General features: G+C 38.4%; 1 protein-coding gene across 1 annotated transcript in view; it reads left to right on the forward strand.

Moving 5' to 3' along the window:
• UBE2N (ubiquitin conjugating enzyme E2 N) overlaps positions 1-6,463 on the forward strand; it is a 32,669-nt gene extending 26,206 nt beyond the window's left edge. Inside the window, exons 2-4 of the mRNA XM_057741595.1 lie at positions 4,304-4,550; positions 4,730-4,870; positions 5,727-6,463. Coding sequence (XP_057597578.1) covers positions 4,304-4,550; positions 4,730-4,870; positions 5,727-5,767 — 429 coding nt within the window. The 3' untranslated portion in view covers positions 5,768-6,463. The remainder of the gene's footprint in view (positions 1-4,303; positions 4,551-4,729; positions 4,871-5,726) is intronic.
• Positions 6,464-10,939: the final 4,476 nt, after the last annotated feature.

Below are 10,939 nucleotides of genomic sequence, written 5' to 3' on the forward strand. Positions count from 1 at the left end.
CAGGAGAAGCCACCGCACTGAGAAGCCCGCACACCACAACAAAGAGTAGTCCCTGCTCGCCACAACTAGAGAAAGCCCATGTATAGCAACAAAGACCCAACACCACCCCTCCAAAATAAAATAAATAAACAAATAAATAGAAAAAAAAACTAGAACATGTTTCACAGTTAACCATATGTGAGTAGTAGCAGGAAGGATTTTATTTCCTATCCAGTTTTTGCCTTTTTAGGAAAAAAAATCAACAACTTCTGTGGGAGAGAGTTGTTCCATTTGGTTTGGATTTTATTCTTTTTTTCCTCCTGTAATTTATGCTGTGGGTTTGGGAAATCAGTGCTGTGTAGTCAAATAATTATGCATCTATTCATTATATCAAAATCCATTAGAACTTGAGAGCATATAAAAACTCTTTCAAAAAGTTTTCCATACCCAAGAGCTTATTCTAGAATGTGTTCTGATTAAATCTGATCATCAGACCACATGATACGTTTAATATGTACATTCTTTAGAAAGACTGTCTGATTTTGAGGGTGAACTAAAGATGAGGAAATGAATGCCCTCTCTGCCTCTGACAGTGTGTACTGAGAGTGATTGTGAAGCTATTTTGGGATGTAATCTTGGAGGCCTTTATGGCAGCTTTTTAAATCTTTGAATAAAGCTGCTACTATTTCGTGTAACCAGGGAGCAGTGTTTTGGGGCTCTTGGACCCCAGCTTTCTCTTTTCCCCTCAGTCTCTAATCTTCTGGCTTTCTAAAAATATGAAGACATGGGGTAAAACAAAAGGAGGATGGAGGTGAGGAGTCAAAACTCAAGGAATTTTACCATCCACTTCTTTTCTTTTTCCTTTATGCCTGCTCTTTATCCTAGTATCTTTACTTTTTCTCCTGAAAGTGAAGATCGGCCTCTTTTGTTCTAGTTATGTGTTGGAGGACTTCCCAGGATGGGAGGCTTCTTTATTGCCTCTTGAATTTTTAACGCTCCAAAAATATTTTACGTTGTTTGAATCTATAGAATATTTTGCTGAAATTAGTTTATAGCATTTCAGTTTTTGATTTGTCCTTGCATTGCTGTGATTAAAACAAAGCAAAAAAAAACTAGTCTCTAAGTACTAAAGGCATTACTTTAAATGGCTATGAGTTTAACACATTTTGGGAAAGGATTTGATTTTGTTTCTGCATCTTATGACTATTTCAGTATATAACCGTGCTGACAGAGAAATATTTTTTTAATATATGCACCACAGGCTATAGAATGTAGTGTAAGGTGTATAATTTTTATTAAGTGAAGGTGGTGTGAATACAGTATTCTCATTCATTGTTTTTCATACCTAAAAACTTAAATATAGTAGTGTCCTAAATGTTTTTGACTACGCATACGTATTCAAAATGTTGAAAATGTATTACTAATATATAAAACTCCACGTACTATTGCCAGTTTGTATATTGAATATTAACATTTTTCTGGCCAAATAAATTATTTATAAGTATAAATTAGATTATTTCTTCCCAAATCTGAGTGGATTCTTTTCTTCTTATGATGTGCTTATCCTGCTTTGAATAACACTGCTTTCACGTTAAAGATGAAGTTTCTGATAATTTATTCCTCGTTCTTTGTAACATTAAATAGATTCATAATTCACCAAGATATTTATTGAACATCTATGTGCCAGGCACTGTTCCAAATGCTGAAGCTATAGCAATAAATAAAACAAACACAAATCTCCCCTACTATGTTACTTCCATTCCAAACAAAATAAGTGAAATGTAGATGTAATATATTCAGAGGCCCTGGAGGTAAGGGTGGAGGGGGTGGAGCGGGGATAGAGGGAGGGTGTGGGATAGGGTGCAATGGGGTTTGCAGATTCAATTATGGAGGCTTCACTGAGAAAACACATTTGAATGGAGATCTTGGGAACTGAGGAGGTGAGCCCTATAGAAAGTTGGGGGAAGAAGGGTGAGCGCAAAGCGCCAGAAGGAGGAGTATTCCTGGCAGGTTGAAGAACTACAAAGAAGCTAGTCTGGCTGGAACAAAGCAGATGAGGTGTGGGTAGGGTGGCGAAAGCATAGCTGAATATGACTAGGAGATAGGTGGAATGAGGGGATCATGTAAAAGCTTCTTTTGGGGGGGCATTATAAGGGCTTTAATTTTTAAAAGGTCTGTGGAATACAGATGGGGGGCTGAGGGGCGCAAGGTCAGAAGCAGGGAGAGCAAGTTAGTTGGCTGTTGCAGTCTGCCAGGTGAGAGTTGGTGGTGGCTTGGATCAGAAGTGCTGGGTGGAGTGATGAGACTTCTGTCCAATCACAGGTAGATTTAGAAGTTCAAGCCAACAAAATTTGCTGATCAGGTTAAACTGGTGAGGTGTGAAGGAAAAGGTGGATCAGTTGGAAGAATGGTTCCTGGTTAACTGACATGAAGAAGGCTTTGAGGAGGAGCAGGTTGAGGGTGGAGGGGAAGGTCATGCTAAGCTTGGGATGGGTATTAGACATTCAAGAGGAGCTGTTGGGCAGACAGGAATAGAAGAGGCATGATTCAGGGAGCTATCTGCAGGATATGCATTTGGGGAGGCTTCAGCATATATGGAGTGGATTGAGTATTTAAATTCCCTGGATTGGATGAGATCACTATGGAAGTGTGTAGGCAGAGTAGAAGACCTAGGACAGAGCCCTGGCATACTTCAGTATTGGAGTGTTGGGGAGGTGGGGAAGGAGTCAGCAAGGAGGTTGCTGCTATACAAGTAGGAAGAGAGCCAGGAGAGTGTGGCTGCAGGAAGCTGGATGAAGCCCTGCGAGGAGAGGCAGACTAGCTGGGTAAGATGTTGTGCTTAAGTCAGTTAACATGAAGATGAAGTATTAGCCATTTGATTTTACCATGTGGGAATCATTGATAACCTCAACAAGCAGGTTGGTGGCTAGAGCCTGATTGGAGAGTTGTGTTTAAGATAGGAGAGGAGGAGAGAAATTGGAGACATGCAAGTATAGATAACTTCATTATTATTTTTTAAAATAAATTTATTTATTTTATTGGCTGTGTTGGGTCTTTTTTTGCTGTGCGTGGGCTTTCTTTAGTTGTGGTGAGTGGGGGGCTTCTCTTGTTGCGGAGCACAGGCTCTAGGCGTGTGGGCTTCAGTAGTTGCAGCACATGGGCTCAATAGTTGTGGCACACGGGCTTAGCTCCACGGCATGTGGGATCTTCCTGGAGCAGGGACTGAACCCGTGTCCCCTGCATTGGCAGGCGGATTCTTAACCACTGCACCACCTAGGAGGCCCTAGATAACTTTAAAAGAGCAGCAAAGCAATGGGGCAGTAGCTGGTGGGGAAAGAGTCAGTCTCCTTTTTTGGGGAGAAATTACAGTAAGTTTATACAGTTGGGGAAGGATCCAATAATGAGGGGAAACTGATGATTCAAGGGAGAAAATCCGTGCTAGAGCGATGTCCTTGAATAGGTGAGAAGGGGATAAGATCTCTAGAGGAGAGATTGGTCTTAGCCCAGAGTGACAGCTGTTTCATCCTTAGTAACGGGAGAAAAGGCACAGAGCACATGTGCACACAGATGCTGGCTGATGTACAAATGCTACAGTGGGAACTTAAATAGGTTTTTATTTTCTCGTGAAATACAAAGCAGAGTTATCGTTCTAAAAATGAGGTTGTGGGTGGAGATATTGGAGATTTGAGCAGAGAGGAGGAAGAATGTTATAATTATTTAGGAGACAGGGAGAAGGATGGAAGAGAGAACTAATGATATGATTGTTGGGGGAGCAGTAAGGGTCCATTTGAGGTTGGTTCATTGTCAATTTTAGAGACTAATCAGCATGGTTGTATGTATTTCTCTAGCCTATTTAAGTGCCTTGGCACTTATACTTCCTTTGTTCCATTATATTTTTCAGAGGGGAGATTTTCAGTGGCTTTAACAGCTAATTTTACTTTTTAAACAGCTTGGTTTTGGTAAAGTTTAATCAGAGCAAGTTACCTTACCTATGTAGTAATCCTAGTGTTACTTTCTTTTTTCTTTTCTTTCCCTTGAGTATAAGGTCAGTTTCATCAGTCTAATTTTATTTTCAACATACTTGTAGACGTTTGTAACTATAATTGTATATGATTTCATCAGTATTTGCTTACAGTTTCATTCAGCTGATGGTGATTATGTTTTTTTCTTTGAACTTTGCATTTCATAAGCTAAATAAAAACCCTTTGGGAGATTGGAGAGGTTCTTTTATGTCCAATTTCAAGAGAGAAATTTTCCAAATTTTATTTTGGTGTTTAGCAAAATGACATTTGTTTCATAAATGTGTTATGTTTTTCTGTTGTAGGAAACCCAGCGTTTGCTGGCAGAACCAGTTCCCGGCATTAAAGCAGAACCAGATGAGAGCAACGCCCGTTATTTTCATGTGGTCATTGCTGGCCCTCAGGATTCCCCCTTTGAGGGAGGGACTTTTAAACTTGAACTATTCCTTCCAGAAGAATACCCAATGGCAGCCCCTAAAGTACGTTTCATGACCAAAATTTATCATCCTAATGTAGACAAGTTGGGAAGAATATGTTTAGATATTTTGAAAGGTAAGTGTTATCTTTATCATTATATGCTATTAAGATTTCTCCTTTTTCTCTTAAGCATTCTATTTTGAGAATCTGAACATTATAATCTTACCTTACATAATATAAAGACAGAAGTCTGTGGGAGGGAAATGCAGCAGTCTTTTTCATGCTTGGTCATTCTGGGCCTGTTGCCTTCGTAGATAAGTGGTCCCCAGCACTGCAGATCCGCACAGTTCTGCTATCGATCCAGGCTTTGTTAAGTGCTCCCAATCCAGATGATCCATTAGCAAATGATGTAGCGGAGCAGTGGAAGACCAATGAAGCCCAAGCCATAGAAACAGGTATTTAAGATTCATTCTCCTTCACACCACTTCCACTGTAAAAAATAACCTGTACCACTCCCCCCGCCCCCCCGCCGGCTGTGCTATGCTCAGCTTGCGGGATCTTTAGTTCCCGACCCAGGAATTGAACCCAGGCCACGACAGTGAAAGCACCGAGTCCTAACCATTGGACTGCCAGGGAATTCCCCTGTACCACTTTTTAAAAACTTCTTTTAGAGTCTTAACAAGAAAAAGAAAAAATACGTTAAAAGGAAAAAATCAGATCTTTCTTATAGTATGTAAATAACCTGTTAACAAGAGATGTTCAAACTCCATTTTACAGCCTGCTACATGACTCCCAAATTTAAAGAGGGCCTGTAATTGGGAGATCTTGGACTCTTGTATAAACTACACATGATTTAACAAATACCTGAGTGCCTGCCATTCATCTAGCAATACATAAAGACAATGGAAGACCTTTAAACTTCTCTGAGCTGTTTTTGCAGTCTGTTTGATTAAACTATGTGTGAGTTTATAGTTAGGGAGTCTGAAATCAATAAGCTTCTTCTTGCTACACATTTTAACAGAATTAATGAGCAGCATTATGTGTCTAGAAATGAAGGAGACAAAAAAAGACGACTCTTCATCCTGCTGAATTTTGTAGAACTTTTGAATTCCATTGTAGTGTTTCGGTAATTAGACATATAGACAATCTTTCTGCCCTGATTCAGATTATAGAAAATGGCAGGAATTTAAGGGATTATAGCATGCTATTTCCATAATTAACTTCATACTGTTTGTTTACTTTTTATAGAGTTTGGAAAGGAACATATTGAACTAAATAAAGTAATAATTATGTGTTTGTTTTTGTCCACAGCTAGAGCATGGACTAGGCTATATGCCATGAATAATATTTAAATCGATCTGATCATCAAGTGTGCATCACTTCTCCTGTTCTGCCAAGACTTATTCCTTTTTTGTTTGCATTTAATGGACACAGTCTTAGAAACATTACAGAATAAAAGCCCAGACATCTTCAGTCCTTTGGTGATTAAATGCACATTAGCAAATCTATGTCTTGTCCTGATTCACTGTTGTAAAGCATGAGCAGAGGCTAGAAGTATCATCTGGATTGTTGTGAAACGTTTAAAAGCAGTGGCCCTTCTCTGCTTTTATTCATTTCCCCCATCATGGTTTAAGTATAAAGCACTGTGAATGAAGGTAGTTGTCAGGGTTAGCTGCAGGGGTGTGGGTGTTTTTCTTTATTTTATTTTATTTTTTTGGTGGTGGGGGGAAGGTAGTTTTAATTTTATGAACTCCTTTCCCCCCTTTTATGGTGATCTAATTGCATTGGTTAAAAGCAGCTAACCAGTTCTTTAGAATATGCTCTCTAGCCAAGTCTAACTTTATTTAGACGCTGTAGATGGACAAGCTTGATTGTTTGAACCAAAATGGGAACATTAAACAAACATCACAGCCCTCACTAATAACATTGTGACTTTGCTGTCAAATGTAGAATCCTCCCTTCAAGAAAAAGCTTGTGACCATTTTGTATGGCTTGTCTGGAAACTTCTGTAAATCTTATGTTTTAGTAAAATATTTTTTGTTATTCTACTTTGCCTTTGTACAGTTTATTTTACGGTGTTTATTTCATTTTCCCAATGTGACAATCGTATTTAAAAATTAAAACTTATAGAACATTCTGTTTTGGTTTTCACCATCTGACAGATTGAATGGCGAGAGGTAGATTTTGCCAGTTTCTTTTCACTGATGCAAATGTGTCGATATATCACTGAATGGAGTACTTATAAGCTGGCCCTAAGCATGCTTAAAGCATCAGTATGTGACATTTTTTTACCTCTTAGAATTTGAAATAAATGTGTTTGTGTTGTCTCATTAGTTAGATGATCATCGGTGTCTTGCCACAATGTTTGAAAATTACTGTACAGGAGAGTCACAGCACAGCCACACTTCTGACTGGCTTTTTGTAGGACTTTTACATGTGCCACATTTGTGTTTGGCATTTAGGTTATGACCTTTCTCTTAGTTCTCATCTCAGAACTTCATGTGTGACCACTGGTGTGTGTTATTAGGAAACACCAATCTGATAATCACTTGGGGTTTGCTGAGGCAGTTGTGAGTCTTTCTTATAGACTTGCTGAGCGAATCTCAAGCAGCCAGCTTGCGTGTCATCAGAAAGGTTTCTCCCTTAGAGGGCATCAAATCCTCAGTTAATAATTCTTACTGTCTTCCCTCTAATATTTGCTGTGGGAGCTCCTTTTATTCTTTGATAATCAGCTATTTTTTCTGCATTGACAGAGTTCCTCCTGCCCAAAAAAACTGTTCTTTCCCACCCTTCCATATCTAATTCCTGATTCTTGTTATTTTTAAGACATAAATGTAGTCAGTCATAAGTATGTAAATGTTATTAACCTGTGGGTTGGAAACTTTGTCTCTTGCAGTTTAAGGTAATGGATATTGTAGCCCATCTGAATTTTCCCCACTCTTATTCTCGTAACTTCTGGAGTTTCTTCAGAATGTGGTGTATTTTATTGTGCTCCTATGTAAGATGAAGAATTATCTATTAAAATTACATTTTCAACATACAAAAGTTTTTGATGACTGGTAACTGGTATCCTTCCAAATAAATGCATTGCTTGGAAACAGATGTTAAATTCAGAATAAAATTGTTCATAACCCTAATAATTGTAAATTTAAAAACTTAAGAGCAGTTGTCATTTATAACAGTTCTTGAGCTGTTTAGCGGTTGTCTTGCAACTAAGGAAAATAATCTCATTCTGGGGCCAAAATGAGTGAATGCTGAAGCAGTTAAATAGAGATCAGCTTTATTTATTGCAGGTGGCCCTGCTCATGATGCTAGCTAGTATTACATAGTGATTTATAAGTTATAAAATTCCAGATTTAAATCTTTTGTTCTACAAAAATGTATCTAAAATAGGACTCATATCCACTGAGTTTCTGAGTTATAGAAGTATAAGAATGGAATAATTCACTGTTTTCATTTCAAATATATGAATTCCTAATTTCATGGCATCATGGTTTTTTCCTTTGTGATTTTGCGAGTCCCCATTGTTTTGATAATACTTGTTTTCTCAACCAGTGGGATGAAACAACAGCCAGTGTGTTGACTGATTTTTCTTAGGATTTAAGGGGCTCTGGGAGAGGCCAAGATAGAGTTCGAAAACTGGCAGCTACATCTGGCTTTGGGGCCTGTTTTCCTTGGCCCACACAGTGTGTGGTTGGTTAAAACATTTTGAATTCAATGCCAACATTTTAAAAAATTCTGGAGAGTCACATGAAAAATCTAGAATTCTGGTACCTTGAATGATCTGAAGTTGCGGCAACAGCAGACGTGACTTGCCTTATGCAGGGCACCTGCTGGGAGGAGCTGAGTAGCAGCCATCCTGAGAAGAGCTTGTCATTCTTATTCTCCAGCTGGTTAGAGTCCCCTCCCAGACCACCTGCTCCTTATGTAGTCCTTTTCCCTTGTAAGCCTTTAACTTCGTAACTCCTAAGCTTATCAGTTATTCATCAAAGTAAAAGTGCTTAATATGTGCCCAACGCTGTACTACTTGTTGAGGATAATTAGGTAAACGAGACTGACATGGGATGTTCCTTTGTGGACCATCTAATCTAACGGGGGAGGGGACATGGACAAAGAGCAGTTGCAACTCTGATGGAGGAAGAAGGGAAGGAAGCATTTGGTGGGGGCGGGCTGTTCTTCTGGATTCAACACCTCCAGGCAGGGGAAGGGCATGTGCAAAGCCCTGGGAGAGGAAAAGAATCCGAATATATTGATAAGTGGCTTCTTGAAAATCAACTCTGCCCATTCAGAAGCTTTTCTGAAATCCTGAGGTGTTGTTAGGAGCTTTATGTTTTTCATGTGAGTTTTCAATTTTGTCTCCTTTGCAGTGATTTGCTTCCACACTAGTTAGTCTTGGTCCTCTCAGAGGCTGCCTGATGAGATCTTGGGTTTGAAATATGTAGAACTTTAACCCTGCTCTAGACCAAGAACACACTTTAATACAAAATTTCAGAAGCATTTAAAAATAAACAAAAATAAGTACATAAAAGCCGTAGGTGCTGTGATTTAGCACTATTAAAGGAGAGTGTGGGGAGGGAAATCTGGTATCCTATAAGACATAAACAATATTAGCTGAATGAAACTAAATGGTATCATTGGAATGATAGGAATTGGCTTTATTTTTCTATTCGATGGTTCAGGAATCTTTTGGCTACTTACTCTAGCCACATCAATTTGTTGTTAGTTGCAGTAGCAAAGGTTTAAAAATACAGCCTTACCTACAAAAGCTGGCCAAAAAAGGAGGAAAAAAATAAAAGTAAAATGACATGATATAGGGCAGCTAATTCAACAGTCTTTAAAGAAATGTAATATTTCATTGGAATAATGTATTTTGTGGCTGGGGGCAACATTTCATTTAGCTATTTAGCATGCTGCTTAGTTTAAGAAATCATAGCGGGTTTATTTTTAATGAGTTGATCACAAAAGGAAAAATGCTGACTGTAATAACTTGAAATATTATGAATAAAAATCTGTACTCCGCCACCCAGACTGGTGATACTTTGTTTCCTTCACTATATTCCCCCTCCCCCCCCATGTTAATTTCCATTTTTATCTTTGAGGTTGGAAATTGGGAGGATTTGTTCCAAGAGTTGGCTTTGCTACAGCTTTGTGTTACAAATTGGACAAGTTCCTATTGGCTGCAAAACTGGGAGTTGGGCTGAAATTTTTCCTGTTAAGTATAGAACTCAATATGAAGAATCTGGGTGTTCCCTCCTCCATGCAATTTCTTCTTTGCCCCCCTTTAGCTGATCTCATTTCATGTGTGCCAGTTGGTATAGCATTTCAAGTATGACTTGCTTACCAAGCCTAGCCTCTATGGACTTGATGTGGTTGTTTCTGATTGGTTGGAGAAGCATATGTCAATTTAGACCTTATTGTCTCTTAAAGCAACAACAGAAATCCCATGATCTTGTAAAAGTACATTTTATGGTGCTCATTAAGGAGCTTTAACATTCTCTGCTAATCATTTTTACCAATGGGACGAAAAAAGTTTTAGAAATTGTTAAAGATTTGGTAACTCAGGTTCCTATCATATGGAATAATTAGTGCATTTCCATTTTACATATTCCTGATCCATACTCTCCCACCATGTGACTCCTTTTGAAATAGTTCCTGATCTAGATTAGTAAATCACCATAACTCTGTTTCATTATAACCTAGCAAGTTTACAAAGTCTTCTGGCTTAGGTTCAAGAGTAGACTACTCAAGAAGACTTACTCAGACCTGTCTAAAGCAGTTTAGACATGATAGGTTGGTTGCACTAGATTTGAACTTGATGCTGTTTTCCTTATGTTTTGGCAGGAAGCATTAGGAGTGAGTAACCAAAGGAGTAGGGCCAAATTCTTGAAATCTGTGTGTCTTTTCATTCTGAAACAGTAAATATTTGGTTCTTTGCAGGTCATGGGCCATGGGTCTGTCTCAATTACTCAACTCTGCCAATAAGGTGAGAAAGTATCCATAGGCAAGTTTAAACAAATGGGTATGCTGTGCTCTGCTCTGATCAAATTTTAATTTTCATATGTCAAAATTATTTTTTTTCCAATCACCGAAAATGTAAAAAATATTCCAAGTTTGTGGACTATACAGAAAACAGGCTGGGGGCTCCATTTGGTCTATAGGCTGAGTTAACCCCTACCTCCTTAGCAGTGATGGATTATCCCACAGCTCTTGTGTTAGAATCAAGATGTCTCTCCTCCCCCATTTAAAAATGTTCCTGTTATTCCAGTAATGGAAAAGATGTATGCAGGTTTCCTTTTTCTACTTTCATATTAATACATATATATATTTGATAAGTTATATACAGATCAAGCCCAGTTTTTTCATTTGAGTTATTGAAAATTTTAACATCAAAAATTTCTCAGAACATTCACTTAAAAATTATACAGGATTTTATTTCTATTTATTTTTTGGCCATGCCTCTTGGCATGTGGAATCTTAGTTCCCTGACCAGGGATCACACCTGTGCCCCCTGCAGTGGAAGCTCA

This window comes from Hippopotamus amphibius, chromosome 7, assembly GCF_030028045.1.
Source record: "Hippopotamus amphibius kiboko isolate mHipAmp2 chromosome 7, mHipAmp2.hap2, whole genome shotgun sequence".
Classification (NCBI taxonomy): Eukaryota; Metazoa; Chordata; class Mammalia; order Artiodactyla; family Hippopotamidae; genus Hippopotamus; species Hippopotamus amphibius.